Source organism: Emys orbicularis, chromosome 2, assembly GCF_028017835.1.
Source record: "Emys orbicularis isolate rEmyOrb1 chromosome 2, rEmyOrb1.hap1, whole genome shotgun sequence".
NCBI lineage: Eukaryota > Metazoa > Chordata > Testudines > Emydidae > Emys > Emys orbicularis.
Window position 1 is genome coordinate 259429877 of NC_088684.1, and position 15766 is coordinate 259445642.

At 42.9% G+C, this 15766-nt stretch overlaps 1 protein-coding gene across 1 annotated transcript in view; it reads right to left on the reverse strand.

The window, feature by feature from the left end:
* NSUN6 (NOP2/Sun RNA methyltransferase 6) overlaps nt 1-15766 on the reverse strand; it is a 45924-nt gene that overhangs the window by 21120 nt on the left and 9038 nt on the right. The window contains exons 6-7 of the mRNA XM_065397731.1: nt 12289-12442; nt 6129-6210 (exon numbers count right to left, since the gene is read on the reverse strand). Of these exons, the coding sequence (XP_065253803.1) occupies nt 6129-6210; nt 12289-12442 (236 nt within the window). The remainder of the gene's footprint in view (nt 1-6128; nt 6211-12288; nt 12443-15766) is intronic.

Below are 15766 nucleotides of genomic sequence, written 5' to 3' on the forward strand. Positions count from 1 at the left end.
AAGCGGCTGCAGCTGGGCCATGTCCCAATCAGAACCCAGCTGGCCTGTATAAAGAGGCTGGGAGCCAGGAGCTCAGGAGTCTCTTTCTGCACTCAGAGAGAGAAGGGCCTGGCTGCAGGGAGCTGGAAACAGGGTACCTGAGTGGAGCAGGGCTGGGGAAAGGCTGAGGAGCTGGGGAGCTCCAACCTGGAAAGCCCCAGGCTGCGGCCTAGCATTGGGCCAAGGGGTACTGGGGGTTGCAGAGGGCAGCCCAGAGGTGGGCCAAGGCAGCAGGTCCAAACCCTCCTTGCCTGTGATGAGTAGGCTGATACTGCAGTCTGTCCCAGGCGTGGGGCTAGACGATGACTGGCAGTAGCCTTACACTGAGGCGAAGTGGGGTTAGTGGGTGGGGGTTCCCCTGGGAGGGGAGACCCAGCGTGTGTGGGTACTGCCAGGGGGCAGCACCCAGAGCAAGGGGTACCGGGGTCCTGGGAGGGACACGGGGGCCAGTGCTAACGACAAGGTGGATCACTGGCCTGCAGAGGGCGCTCCAGGCTGGAGTGAGCTAATTCCTAGGATAACCAGCAGGAGGCGCCGCAGGGGTGAGTCCGACCCCTTACAGGGGGATATGATAGAGGTTTATAAAATCATGGCTGGTGTGGAGAAAGTAAATAAAGAAGTGTTATTTACTCCTTCTCATAACACAAGAGCTAGGGGCCACCAAATGAAATTAATAGGCAGCAGGTTTAAAACAAACAAAAAGGAAATATTTTTTCCACACAACACACTGTCAACCTGTGGAACTCTTTGCCAGAGGATGTGGTGAAGGCCAAGATTCTAAAAAGGTTCAAAAAAGAACTAGATAAATTCATGGAGGATAGGTCCATCAATGGCTATTAGCCAAGATGGGCAGGGATGGTGTCCCTAGCCTCGGTTTGCCAGAAGCTGGGAATGGGCGACAAGAGGATAGATCACTTGATGATTACGTGTTCTGTTCATTCCCTCTGGGGCACCTGGCATTGGCCACTGTCGGAAGACAGAATACTGGGCTAGATAGACCTTTGGTCTGACCCAGTACGGCTGTTCTTATGTTCTTTCATTAACAGTTTTCAGAGTAGCAGCCGTGTTAGTCTGTATCCGCAAAAAGAACAGGAGTACTTGTGGCACCTTAGAGACTAACAAATTTATTAGAGCATAAGCTTTCGTGGGCTACAGCATCCGAAGAAGTGGATAAATTAACTAATAAATTTGTTAGTCTCTAAGGTGCCACAAGTACTCCTGTTCTTTTTTCATTAACAGTGTCCACCACAAGAGAATTTGGTCGGGGGTGGGAAAATAAAAATTCTAGCCCCTTCGAAGGGACATAATATTTTTTGTCCGCCCTCTTACATGTAGGTGGGATTGTGGCCCGGGTTTTCCAGATGGTTGTGGCGGGCTCCATAATGGTCTTGTTTATGGGCAAGGCAATCTTGGAAGATGTCAATGTGTGGAGTATGTCCAAGAGCTTATGCTGAGATTCGGTAACCTCTTTAAGAGGGATTTGAAGCGTGTTAGTTATTCTTTTAAACAGTTCCTGAAACTGTTTGAAATCTTCTCCGGTATTAGGGGGCAGAGGCATGATGGTCTTGTCAGATGAGGAAGATGATTTAGTTGCAAGAAAAGCCTCCTGCTCTAATTCCTGCTCTGTTTCCTCAAAAGTCTGTTCCTGGGAGATGTTGGATGGTTCTACTGGCTTTGGTGACGAGTGTCTATATATTTCTCCTTGCTGCTTGGTGGCTTGGGAAAATACTGCCTGTATGCTGCCTGCGGGATGTAGAATGACCACTATGGTGGGAAAGGCACAGGTGGGGGCCCCCATGGGTGTCCATACCACCCCTGTATGTCTGGTCTGGGATGGTGCCTAGGGTGCTCTTGTGGCTCAGATCTGATACTGGTCTGCAGAGACGAGGAACGCTGAGCGGAATGCTGAGAGTTCCCCCTCCTTGTCGTCCTCAGGGAGTGGGGGGGGGGGAGAGAGTTGAAGGGCAGATGCAGCTGGTGGTGTGCGTGGTGCTGAAAGCACCGATGTAGTGTCAGTACAGAGGAGAGCAGACTCAGGTTCCAGGGTCACTGTCAGGTCCTTAGGTGCAAGGAACTGCTGTATTCTCAGTACCAGAAGAGGTACTTGCATTTGTTGCGGTGCCAAGAATTGTTGCGGTACCAGGAGGTAGTGAAGCGCTGTGGGGATAGGTGCCTATGTTGACTGCACTGAGGACTTAGGAGGCTTCAGTGCCGATGCATCAGTGATCAGCCAGGAGGTGGCCCGGTGCCTTAGAAATTGCAGAGGCACTCAGTACAGAGAATTTTGTTGTTGCTGCCGGTGCTGTAGTGGAAAGGGCAGTCTTTTTTCTATCTTTCTTTCTTTCTGCTTAGGGTCTGTGGCTTTAACGGTACCGACGATACCAGAAGTCCCTGCCGACTCGTAGGTATTTTGCTACGACTTCTTTTTAGATGCAAGGTTGGTAGGAGGAGTGGAAGCTCTCCTATTTGCAGGTCTTTTATGAGACCGGTCCCTCCCGCATGAAGCTGAGGAGGGGGATCTGTCAGAAGCCACCTTCGGTGATTGGTCACCAGGAGAAGTTTGTGTTCCTGGGTCTGAGGCAGGATGGAGGGATTTCTCCATGAGAATAAGCTTAAGTTTGAGGTCCCTTGCTTTCCTTGGGAGGGTCTTCAGATTATGGCAATGAGCACACTTTTGGGGTACATGTGTTTCCCCCAGCCACCTGACGCATTGTGAGTGTCCATCAGAGATAGGAATTACCTCACGGCAGGAGATACAATGTTTAAATCCAGGAGATCCTGGCATTTCAAAGAGAATATCCCGTGACGGGATGAAGTTATAAGGAAAGATTTATTTTTTTTTAATATAGGGAGAAAACAAATAGAAAGTCTTAACCAACTAGCCTAATTGTACTAATAACACTAATCTAATATTATATACAAAAACTTCTAACAAGCACTTCTGAGGTAAAGCAAGTGAAGGCACTGCTGGAGCTCTGACTCGGACCAAGGGCAGTTGAGAAGGATCTGAGCAAGGGGTGGGGTAGGGTGGCCGCGCAGCGCTAGCCAACTACCGCAACAGGCACGAGACGAGGAGAGCGCATGTGCAGACCAGCCAGATACTGCTGTCAAAATTTTATGACTAGAGGCGCAGGGCGCTCAATCACCTAAGGTGGAGCATCCACAGAGAAATCACTCCAAGAAGAAATAATATGCTGTCTTAAATTATATGTAAATATTTTTAAATACTGTTTTCCAGTTCAGTCAAAAATCTGAAAAAGAACTCAACAAAATTGCGTGTATGCTTTATTGTCCAATTGACATACACAGCTGTGATAGAGTATTGGTATTTGATGCCAATCTTTAGAAAATACAGACATCTTCTAAGAATGCTGAATACCCACAACTCTAACTGAAGTCAATGGATGCTGCAGCTACTTAGCATTTCTGAAAATCAGACCCCAAGTGTCTAAAGGTGGTGTGATGGTCTTTACTATTATGGTCACCACTTTTACAAGACTATGATAAATTTTATACAAAGTATGCCTTGCAAAGTATCCCTTGAAAACAATCTGCTGAACATTATTGTCTTGGTAAAATATGTGTATCAACATTATATGTAAAGTTATAGGATTCTTCTGTATCATTTTGCTGTAACACACTCCAAGCTAAGAAAAGCAAGCCCAAACCAGTTTCCCAGGAACAAAGGACAGTCCAACATCACCTAATTAAGTGGCCACTCTCCCAATAGGGGGAAAGATATAAACAAAAAAATTATATTTCACTATGGGGAATGGTTCAAACCTCATGTCTACAAGAGACTGCTTGTCGCCTGGACCCCAGCTGGGGGTAATCCTCAGAGTTGAGAGTGGTATAAAAATGAGAAATGGTGTCCTCCATTTCACCTCTTCCCCCACCCCTCCCCATCTCTGCTCACAGCAGCTACAACGCTCAAAAGATAAAAAGCATCACTGAACTGGGGGAAGGGTGGTCCTAGCTGGAAGACTTTTCAGCTAGTACAGACTGCTGTAGCATATGGTCAGACAAAACCTTTTGCTTTTAAGTTTACTTAGCTTGTTAAGATAGATATTAGCTTGCATTTTACTCTTTTATTTTCTTTGTAATTACATGTAATCATTTACCATCTATCATTCTGTAGTTAAAAAACTTATCTTATTGTTTAATCTTAACCGTGTTGTTTGGGTTAAAGTATGTGGGAAACTCAATCTGGGATAATAAGGTTGATGCATTATCATTTTCCATCATTGAAATGATGGATTTTCTATGAGAAGGCTACTGACCAGTACAAGATGCATATTTCTGGGAGACAAGGCTGGGACTAGAAACTACAGGTGTTGCCCTGTATGTAATTCATGAGTGACTGGTCAGAGTGCTCATGTATTTAGCTGGGAGTGAATTTGCATGCTGAATTCCTTGTGAACAGGCCAGGAGTTGATGTTTTGACAGCACAGCAGTGTAAAAGGCACCACAGGCTAGAGAATTAAGGGGGCACAGCTGTTCAACAGTCCAGATTGTACCCTGGGTAATGTCACAATTGGGAACTCAAAAATTAGATCCATCCTTGAAAATGTGGACCATGATGTATAGAAATTAGAGTAACTCAAACAGAGGACTGATTCTTACTAGAGAAATTACAAATGATAGTGCACTGCTACAGGATTTGTCAGTGTCATAGCACAGACACAGCTATCACTGGCTATGTTTTGAATTGTTTCTAAAGCGTCTGTCTGAGGATTATACAATATACAACCAAAATTAGAAAACAATTTCAGAGTATCAAAGGCAGAACAGCTATGAATGATGGTTTATTTGGGCTGAAGTTTTACATTAACATTGCAGCTGAGAAACACACTGGAAACCATTTTTATCTTTTATTTTTAAAACAAGGTGTCAGAAGTAATCTTCATTTTGTTTTTAAACTAGAGAACGATCTTTATGTAAAATACTGTACCAAAATTAGAAAGAGTATTAATTGCTTGGGAACTAAATCTAGTTGAGATCTTTGTCAAGTGCAGAGTGTAATTAGACCAACATAAATGAAAATTATTACTTATCTAAGATAGTGTTTGCTCCCCATATTAAAACAAAAAACAACCAACAACAAATAAAAGACTGCAGTTCTATCGTCCCATATCTCACCATGAGACTGGTTTGCCAATTGCACTGAATGGGTAGTAGTTTATAATATAATTTGTCCAAAAAAAAAAAAAAAACCAAGCAGTTTTCCCCAATGATTAAAAGCTGCAGAAGTATATTTAATCTGTAGTACCAAGAGGACAATATTTTTAAATTAAATACTTTTGATGGTAAGAATTTATTTAAAACTACAATATATGAAAAGAAGAACAAGGTCCCATTGAAACCAACAATGGAAAAATTCAGGCTGTAACATAGTCCTTAAATCTCCTGCACTATGACTAGATATTCTCACAAACAAGATGTCACTTATACTTTGGAACTTCTGAAATACGGTACAATGTGGTGAATTACATATGGAACACAATGCTTTTGTTCGTTTAAGACTTTACATATGTTTTGTTTACAACAGAATTTTTTTAAAGGCCAAAACAAGTGGTGGGTTTGTTTTTAACTAAAGCTAGCCTCCTGACTGAATAGTCTGCATCACCACAATAGGAATTTATGTGGTGATAGACTCAGATTCCAGACTAAACACAAGAGCTCTTATGTAGATTCCAACAGAAGCTGAAAGCACTGCCCGGAAGATGCGAAGCTGTGCAAAAGGAGCGAGAGAGTGTGTATTTTTTTAATGGATCTCTTCGGAAATCACAGACAATCAGTTTCAGTACGTCTGAAACAGATACCTGTAAATGCTTTACTCTGTCTATGGGGGAGTCAAGGTGGATGAGAAACCTTTTTCTGGATCAACTGCTGTTGATTAAAGACTCAAGCTTACACAGTGCTCTTTTTCAGATCTATATTCTATCTATATCCAACATCCGTGAAGAAAGTATTGAAATGGGTGTTATGGAAGCACTCTGAAAATGGAAACCCTTTAGAGTTCTAATGAACCACTTGAAGGATATTCATTCTTCTGAAAATTGTACAGCCCTATTTAATAATGCACTTACCTGCAAAAACAAGTAACTGGACAGCACATTGTCCAACGAAGGACTAAGGTAGACTGGGTCTGTCATTCTTACACCTATTCCTCTGAAAAGCAAGAAACTCACATTAAATCTGAATCCACTAAATTATCTGCTCTGTTCTAAAGTTCTAAAATTACATTTTGCCATGGAAATATTCCTTTGTTCTCTTAATAATCACCTTTTCACAAGACATTCAGAAAATTTCTGAGTGACACAATTGATACTACTTTGGCCGGTGATGGTCTGCTTTTTGTTTTTCAGCAATACTGATATTAATGATAAAGGGGCACATTCCTCTTAAAACATCAGGGTTATACTTATGTAACTGTGAATAGAATTTTGCATAAGTGAAAATACATAAAAATCAACTCAAATAAAATAAACCTTTTACAATTTTTATAACCCAAGCTAATGAATACTCTTTGAAATGTCATCACATTGGATTCACTAAATGGCTGATCTGAAAAGTAAAGAAAATATTCCTTTGTATTTTGCACATTAAAAAATAGCCAAGAAGGAATGGTTTCCTCGTGTATAAAACTGGCATACTACTAATTTACTTACTTTGTAGCAGTGTTGTGAGGATTAATTAATATCTGATCAATGACTTAAAAATGTGAAGTGCTGTACAAATGCTAGGTTTTACTACTGTTATTTATTAATATGCAAATCTGAGAAACTCTAAAAAGCTGAAAGAAGAATGTGAGTAGGAGACTCATAGGACTGGAAGGGACGTTGAGAGGTCATTTAGTCCAGTCCCCTGCACTCATGGCAGGACTAAATATTATGTAGACCAGAGGTGGGCAAACTACGGCCCGCGGGCCACATCCGGCCCGCAGGACCTTCCTGCCCAGCCCCTGAGCTCCTGGCCTGGGAGGCTAGCCCCCGACTCCTCCCCTGCTGTTCCTCCTCCCCTGCAGCCTCAGCTCGCTCCACTGCCGGCGCAATCTTCTGGGCGGCGTGGCTGCGAGCTTCTGGGACAGCGCGGTAAGGGGGTAGGGAGCGGGGGGGTTGGATAGAGGGCGGGGGAGTTCGGGGTGGTGGTGGTCAGGGGGCGGGGGTGTGGATAGGGGGTGGGGCAGTCAGAGGGCGGGGAACAGGGGGGGTTGAATGGGGGCAGGAGTCCCGGGGGGGCAGTTAGGAATGAGAGGAGGGGTTGGATGGGGCGGCAGGGGGCAGTCAGGAGCAGGGGTTCCGGGGGCAGTCAGGGGACAGGGAGCGGGGAGGGGTGGATAGGGAAGGGGTCCCGGGGGGTCCATCAGGGAACAGGGGGAGTTGCATGGGGCAGGAGTCCCGGGGGGGGGGGGGGGGCGGCATATAGGGGATGGGGGCTGGGCCACGACTCCCTCCCCTAACCGGCCCTCCATACGATTTCCGAAACCCGATGAGGCCCTCAGGCCAAAAAGTTTGCCTGCCCCGATCTAGACCATCCCTGACAGGTGTTTGTCTAACCTGCTCTTAAAAATCTCCAGTGATGGAGATTCCACAACCTCCCTAGGCAATTTATTTCAGTGCTTAGCCACCCTTACAGTTAGGGAGTTTTTCTTCATGTCCAACCTAAACTGCCCTTGCTGCAATGAAAGCCGCTTACTTGTCCTATCCTCAGAGGTTAAGGAGAACAATTTTTCCTCCTTATAACAACCTTTTATGTACTTGAAAACTGTTATGTCCCCTCTCAGTCTTCTTTTCTCCAGACTAAACAAACCCAGTATTTTCAATCTTCTCTCATAGGTCAAGTTTCTAGACCTGGAGGGAAAAAACCCAAATCACTTTCTTTGACAGCAAAAACGGAGAAGCCAAGCATGCTTGAAGATAACAAATACTTTGGCAAATAGTGTTATAACAGATTTCATTAAAGATAGTCAACCTAAAATACAGCTCCTTTAAAATTGAAAACATCTGTGTTGGAAGGTGGTGGAAAAGGGTGAGGCTGCATTTCTGGCCAAACTGAAGTAAACTCTGTGGTTGCAGTAGGACAGTTTATCAATGCTGAATCCTGCTTATTAACTTGGCAAAACTCAATGTGACACTGTCAAATGCTAGTTAAAATAAATCCATTTGTTTCCCAACCAATAATGTCTTCAGAATTCACTAAATCAGTATCTACAACTCATCCTGCAACTGATTGTTATTATTATTATTATCATTAATAAATATTTATACTATGGTAGCACCTACAAACCCTGGTCAGCATCAAGGCTCCTTTGGGCTAGCTGCTACAAAAGCATTAACATAGCACGATTTAGGACCAGGACGGTGGCTATCTTAGCCCTGCACAGATGTGCAAGTGGAAGAAAGGACACAAGGAGCTTTCCATGCCTCTTGTGCCTCTCCTGAGGGCAGGACACAATCCCACTGGCAAACCAGAAGAATTAGCTTCCCAAAAACTGGAGTGGGTGGGAAGGGCCATGGCAGGGCTGACCCAATGTAAGGCTGGAAGGGATCTTGAGAAGTCATTTAGTAGAGTCCCCTGAGCTGAGGCAGAACCAAGTACTGTATACCTAGACAATGTTTGTCTAATCCAGAGTTTCTCAAACTGGGGTTTGCGAACCCCTGGGGGTCCATGAGGGTACTCCAGGGGTCTACGGGCCCCGTTGATCAACTCAACTCCTCCCCCTCCCTCCCAGCACCTCCTGCACGCCATGAAACAGCTGTTCAGCAGCATGCAGGAGATGCTGGAAGAGAAAGGGAGGAGCAGGGACGGGGCGCACTCAGGGGAGGGGGCGGAATCATGTCCAGGGCCGCTGGTCCTACTGATCAACTTCTCCCCCTCCCTCCCAGTGCCTCCTTCACACCAGGGAACAGCTGTTCAGCGGGGTGCAGGAGGCGCTGGGAGGGAGGAAGAGGAGCGGGGACGGGGCGCGCTCAGGGGAGAGGGCAGAAAGAGGCGGGAAAGAGGAGGGGCAGGGGTACAGCAGGGGCAGAAAGAGATGGGGTGGGACCTTGGGGGAAGGGTTGGAGTGGGGGTGGGGCCTGAGGCTGAACGGGGATCTTGGGGTCCACAAAAATTTTTAAATCAAAATGGGGGTCCTCGGGTTGCTAAAAAGTTTGAGAACCACTGGTCTAACCTGTTCTTAAAAACCAACAATGATGGTAATTCCATGATCTCCCTTAGTATTCTATTCCAGTACTTACCTATCTTTATAGTTAGAAACTTTCCCCTAATATCTAACCTAAATCTCCCTTGCTGCAAATTAAGCTATACTTCTTGTCCTACCTTCAATGGACACAGAGGACATCTGATCACAATCCTCTTTATAGAACCCCTTAACATATCTGAAGACTTATCAGCTCCCACCGCAGTCGTCTTTTCTCAAGACTAAACACACCCAGTTTTTTTTAAACCTTTCCTCATAGATCAGGTTTTCTAACCCTTTGATCATTTTCGTTGCTCTTTTCTGGACTCTTTCCAGTTTGTTCATACTGGACACAATACTTCAATTGAGGCCTTACCAGAGCCATATAGAGAAGAACAATTAACTTCTGTTTCTTAGATATGACACTCCAGTTAATACACCCCAGAATTATATTAGCTTTCTTTGCAACTGCATCACATTGTTGGCTCAAATTCAATTTATGATCTACTATAACCCTCAGATATCCTTTTGAGCAGTACTACCGCCTAACTAGTTATTCCCCATTTTGTAGTTATTCATTTGATTTTTTACTTCTGAAGTGCAGTACTTTGCACTTCTTTATTGAATTTCCTCTTGTTGATTTTCAGACCAATTCTCTAATTTGCCCTGATCGTTTTGAATTCTAATCCTGTTCTCCAAAGTGCTATGGACCAATCCCAGCTGCAAATTTTATAATACTCTCCACTCCAACTCATTAATAAAAATACTGAATAGTATGAGTACCAGGCCAAGGACAGACGCCTGTGGGACCCCACTAGATATGTACTTTCAGTTTGACAACAAGCCATTGATAACTATTCTTTGAGTACAGTTTTTCCAATCAGTTGTTCACCCACTTTATAGTAATTTCATCTAGACCACATTTCTCTAGTTCGCTTATGAGAATGTCATGTAGGACAGTGTCAAAAGCCTTACTAAAATCAAGATATATCATGTCTACTATTTCTCCCATTCAGTAGGCCTCTAGCCCTCTCAAAAAAGGGAAATTAGATTGGTTGGCAAGATTTTTTCCCAACAAATCCAAATTGGTTATTACTTATAACCCTATTATCCTCTAGGTGTTTACAAATTGATTAATATTGTGTTCTAGTATCTTTCCAAATATCAAAGTTATACTGACTATTCTATAATGCCTCAAGTCATCTTTGTTCCTCTTCTGAAAGCAGGCAAACAGTACCTTTCTCCTGTCCTCTGAAACATCGCCCCTCCTCCAACTGTTCTCAAAGATGATCACTAATTGTTCTGAGATTACTTCAGCTAGTACTGGGTAAATTTCATCAAGACTAACTTATCTAAATATTCTTTAACCTATTCTTTCTTTATTCTAGAGTGTGTTCTGTCTCCCTGGTTGTTAATATTGTGTTAAGCATCTGGTCACAATTAACTATTTTAGACAAAACAAGCAAAATAGACGCTAAACACCTCAATCTTCTTAATGTTGTCCATTACTAGCTCTCCTTTGCTAAATAGAGGACCTACTCGTTCCTTCATCTTTCTCTTGTTGCTAATATATTTATAGAACCTCTTTTTATTGCCTTTTATGTCCTTTGTTAGGTGTAACTCATTTTGTGCCTTAGCCTTTATGATTTTTGTCCCTGCATGCTTGTGCTATTATTTCATATTCCCCCTTAGCAATTTGTCCATTTCCACTTTTTGTAGGATTCCTTTTTGATTTTCAAGTCATTAAAGAGCTGATGCAGCCATATGAACCTCTTTTCTTCTATATTTCCTTTTCATTGGGACAGTTTGCTGTTGTGCCTTTAATATTGTGTCTTTAAGAAACTGCCTGCTCTCCCAGACTGTTTTGCCTTAGATTTGCTTCACATGGGACCTTATCTACTAGTTCTCCGAGTTTGCTAAAGTCTGCTTTTTTTAAACTAATTGTCCTTATTCTGTGGCTCTCACTCACTTCCTTAGAATCAGGAAGCCTATCACATCATGATCACTTTCACCTAAGTTGCCTTCCACCTTCACAACTAATACTCCGTTTGTCAAAATCAAGTCTAAAATGACAGTGCTCCTGCTTACTTACCCACCATCTAAAACAGGTTGTCCCCAACACATTCCAAGAACTTACTGGACATTGTGTTTTGCCATATTACTTTTCCAAAGGATATCTGGGTAGTAAAAGTCCTCATTAATACCAGATCTTGTTTTTTGGATCTTTCTGTTGTTTGTTCTAAAAATACCTCATCCACCTCCCCCCCCTGATTTGTTGGGCTGTTTTCCCCCTCTTTTATCATCTTCACTTAGAAACTTTCCACTGGCCTGCCTCTAACCTCCTTTTGGACCTCAGAACAAGTGGGTACATTCTTGATGGGTACAATGCAATGCGTCCTCCCTTTCCCCCCCAGCCTGTCTTTCCTGAACAAGTTATACCCTTTTTTCCCCAATATTCCAGTCATGAGATTTATCCCACCAAGTCTCTTTTGCTTGTGTATTAAGACTTCCAGTTCTTCCTGTTTATTCCCCATAGTTCTTGCATTTGTGTATAGTCATCTAAGATGTGCAGACTCCCACACTGTTTTCCCTCTTGTTACTCCTATGACCCTATTGTAATTTGCCATTCCCCCCCATCCCTCCTAACTTTCAGCCCTCTGTTAAGGTCACCTTCTTTTATACCTAACCTGAAGCCTTTTGTCACCTGCCCCCTTGGAATCTAGATTACAGCCCTCTTTACTAGGGTGGTGAGTCAGTGTCCCAAGATGCTCTTTCTCTTCTTCATCAGGTGGAGGAAGTGCATGCTGCACCCTTTCAAGGGGTCATAGAGCAGCTGTTGTAATGTACACTCCTGTTAAACCCAGAAGGAATTTTTACAGAGTCAGCCAGAATTCTTCCCAAAGCTCCCACTGCCTTAATGTCCCTTCTCACATGCCTCCAATGTAGCATCTCATTCAAAGCCACAATCTGCCTTTATGTGTATTACAGAATATTTCTAAATTCCTACCTTTTTTTAATAAATAAATGCAGTTTCTTAATCCTCATTGCAGTTACTATGGACTTACTTGAGTGAGCCACTTGAACTGAAGATTTCACTGCGACTCAATTCAGAAATCCCATTTCCAATAAAAACTTTGGTTCCCAGAAATTCTTTGGCTCCTCTTTTACACTTTCCTTCAATATCAGAGTATACAGAGACCACATCTCCAGCTTTCATAACTAGGGAAAGAAAGAGATTTTTTTTAAATGCATTATTTGGCAAGAGAACAGTGCCCAACTCATCTGGGACTTCTGATGGGCCATGTATTTCAACCCCTTGCATCACAGCAATATTGATTTCAGGTCAAGACGAGCTTTGAGTATCTCCAGTGTTGACTAGTCCACAAAGTCACCTGGCAGTTTTCCCATTGCCAAATTATTTTCTGCACACAAAATATAACAGAGAAGCCAGCTCTGTGTAAAGGACTTAGTTGAGCAAGGTACTTAAGCATGTGCCTAATCATAAGAATACAAGTAGTCCCACTGTCTTCAATATCTTGCTGCACTGCTGCCTAGAAGAGCTTGAAGAACATTTTGGTTTCTGGGACAGGAGATTCTGTTAAGCCTGCTTGGAGTAAAGCAGTAAGAAAGCATGGTCCACATGTGGACTTGCTGAGCTCTGCCTCTACTTGTAAAAGCTTCATTCTGAGAGCAACTATTATTCAAACCACGCTTAGAGAGTTCTCCCTAGATGCTTTTCTAGGATCTCTTTATTGAAGGGCCTGGCTGGTTGTACTAGAGGAAAACTACAGAGGCAAAACTAAGCTTTTGAACTGGGAATGAATGTGGCAGTTTAAAGCTCCTCAAAAGGGTTAGAGTTTGTGTTTCAGAGATCTCTTTCCTATGACCAAGGGGCTAGATTAAATGTGCCCGAGGGAAAGTATCATTTTATTATAGACACATGCTTTTAGAACTTTTCAAAACTGTATTATATTTGTGATCAATTCTTGTAGCCAGAAATAGATTCTACACTAGATAATTTTCTTCTTGGGATATCTACAATACCCAAAACACTGACACTCCATGTTGCTATCATCTACCTAGTATTTGTAAAATGTGCAGATATTTAACTTTACCTCCCATCAAATTATTTGTCCATCCTCACTTGTAAAGCCAAAAGATTTTTCCCCTTGTTGTCTATCTCTTTAGAATACAGCAGCAGTCTGTCGAATTTTTAGTTATAACTTGCAATAATTGTGTTTTCTCTCCATTCAGGCAGCTATATTGGCTAACCCAAAGCTTAAAATTAAGATTTGTCAAACTAAGCTTAAAGACCTTCGATCACTGATTCCTTCTTATCTGTTTAACTTGATCAATGATTAAGAGGCCCACTTATGCACTACCATTCATGTCTTGTTATACCATCTGTGCTGAGTTCAATTTCTAGATACAGGGCTTTATTGTACCTGACTTCAGGCTGACAGCATACTCTCCTACTTCATTTTCCTATCTGCAATTCCTCTAAAATATTTTTAAAGTCCTATTGAAGTATGTTTCCCTTTTATTTGATGCTGTGTGCTAATGTACGCAATGATGATAAATCACTTGCTCACCCAGTAAGTATTTTGCATATTTATGAGTAGAACTGTACAAAATGAAAGCTGTTTCAACAATTGTTGAAGCAACTTACTTGTTTTCTCATAAATGCCTAGATTCAGGAAAGCATACATATTAAGTCAGGGGTTCTCAAACTGGGGGTCGGGACCCCTCAGGGGGTCACGGGTTATTATACGGAAGGTCGTGAGCTGTCAGCCTCCACCCCAAGCCCCGCTTTGCCTCCAGCATTTATAATGGTGTTAAATATATAAAAAAGTGTTTTTAATTTAGAAGGGGGGGTCACACTCAGAGGCTTGCTATGTGAAAGGGGTCATCAGTAAAAAAGTTTGAGAGCCACTGTATTAATTCAGTGGGACTTCAGCGCATGCTTAAAGTTAAGCATGAGTTTAAGTACTTTTCTGAATAGGACTAAATTTAAGCACATGCATAAGTGCTTTTTTTATTCAGGGCCAAAATTTGCTTTCATCTAGATCAGCGGTTCTCAAACTTTAGCAACCCGAGGACCCCCATTTTGATTTAAAAATTTTTGCGGACCCCAAAGCCCCCGCCCCCTCAGGCCCCCCCCCACCCCTTCCCCCAAGGCCCCACCCTACCCCTCCTCTTCCCCGCCTCTTTCCGCCCCCTCCCCCGAACATGCCCCATCCCCGCTCCTCCCCCTCCCTCCCAGTGCCTCCTGCACACCACTGAACAGCTGTTCCCCAACGTGCAGGAGGTGCTGGGAGAGTGGGGGAGGAATTGAGGGAGGGAGGGGGAGGAGTTGATCAGCGGGGCCCACGGACCCCGTGGAGTACCCTCGCGGACACCAGTTTGTGAAACGCTGATCTAGATGGGGAAAAAAAAGAGCTGTGGTTAACACAGCCATAGTCACTACCATGATAATAACAAAGTGAATCATCCACAATTATATTATAAAAGTTAGTTTGATCTTTAAATAATAAATAGCACAAATTGTTTCAATATGAAGCTGAAAACTAAGCACTGTTCAAGAGCATATCTGGAAGATTATTTTCTAGCTCACTGGCACTGGAAGAGAGAGACACAAGGGTTCGCATGATAACTCCAGAACCTCCATAAATTAGATACGAAGAAGATTTTTCTCACCAAGAAATAATAGAAATCAATACTAGATCTCACAATTCAGGGAAACTGCACCTGTATTCCCCCAAGTGATCCAGCAAGGGCATCCACTCTCAGGCTTCCAACACCCGAGCTGTTGCCACTCTGGTGTGGAGACCCGCATCTCACTCCTTTCTGACCAGGATGTGTCCAGGCTGAACAGTTCCCTGCCTTCGCTGTGTTAATCCCAGCAAAGACAATCTGCCTAAATCTGCTTGATTTTTCTGATAATGGAGTGATTGGTATAGAGATATAAGTTACCACCTTGTTCTTTCTAAGGAAGCCTGCTTTATTCTTACTTAAGGTAAAAAGCATTACAAAGAAAACATATTAAAAACACAGATACTAATAAGCTTACCAGATTTCATGCAACTCTAACATGGGCTCTGTCAAGAGCAGTCTTTCATCACCCCCACCTTAAGGGTTTCCTTGTGGTTACAAGTTCATCACAGATTCAGTTCAGAACAAGCATACTCATGGGAAATTTAGTCTACCCTTTTGATCTGGAGATTCCAGAAGCAGGTAATTACTATACAATAGGTCTCTCTCCCCACATCTTATTTTCAATATGTTGGCTTCAGAGGGGAAAACCTGCTTTCCCCTCACTTCAAGGAACTTCCTAGAATATCCACATCAAACATATTGTTCCAAAAAGACCTTTGAACTTTCTCATACCTTTCAGAGATTCTATTAATTTTGTTTTCCTGCTAAAGAAGTTCCATACAATCTCACAATATTACATAAACATTTGCATTTCTAATATAATCTACCCCAAAGGTATTAAGCCTAATTCAATAAGATTTAATTTAATTCAGGATATTGTCAAGCTGT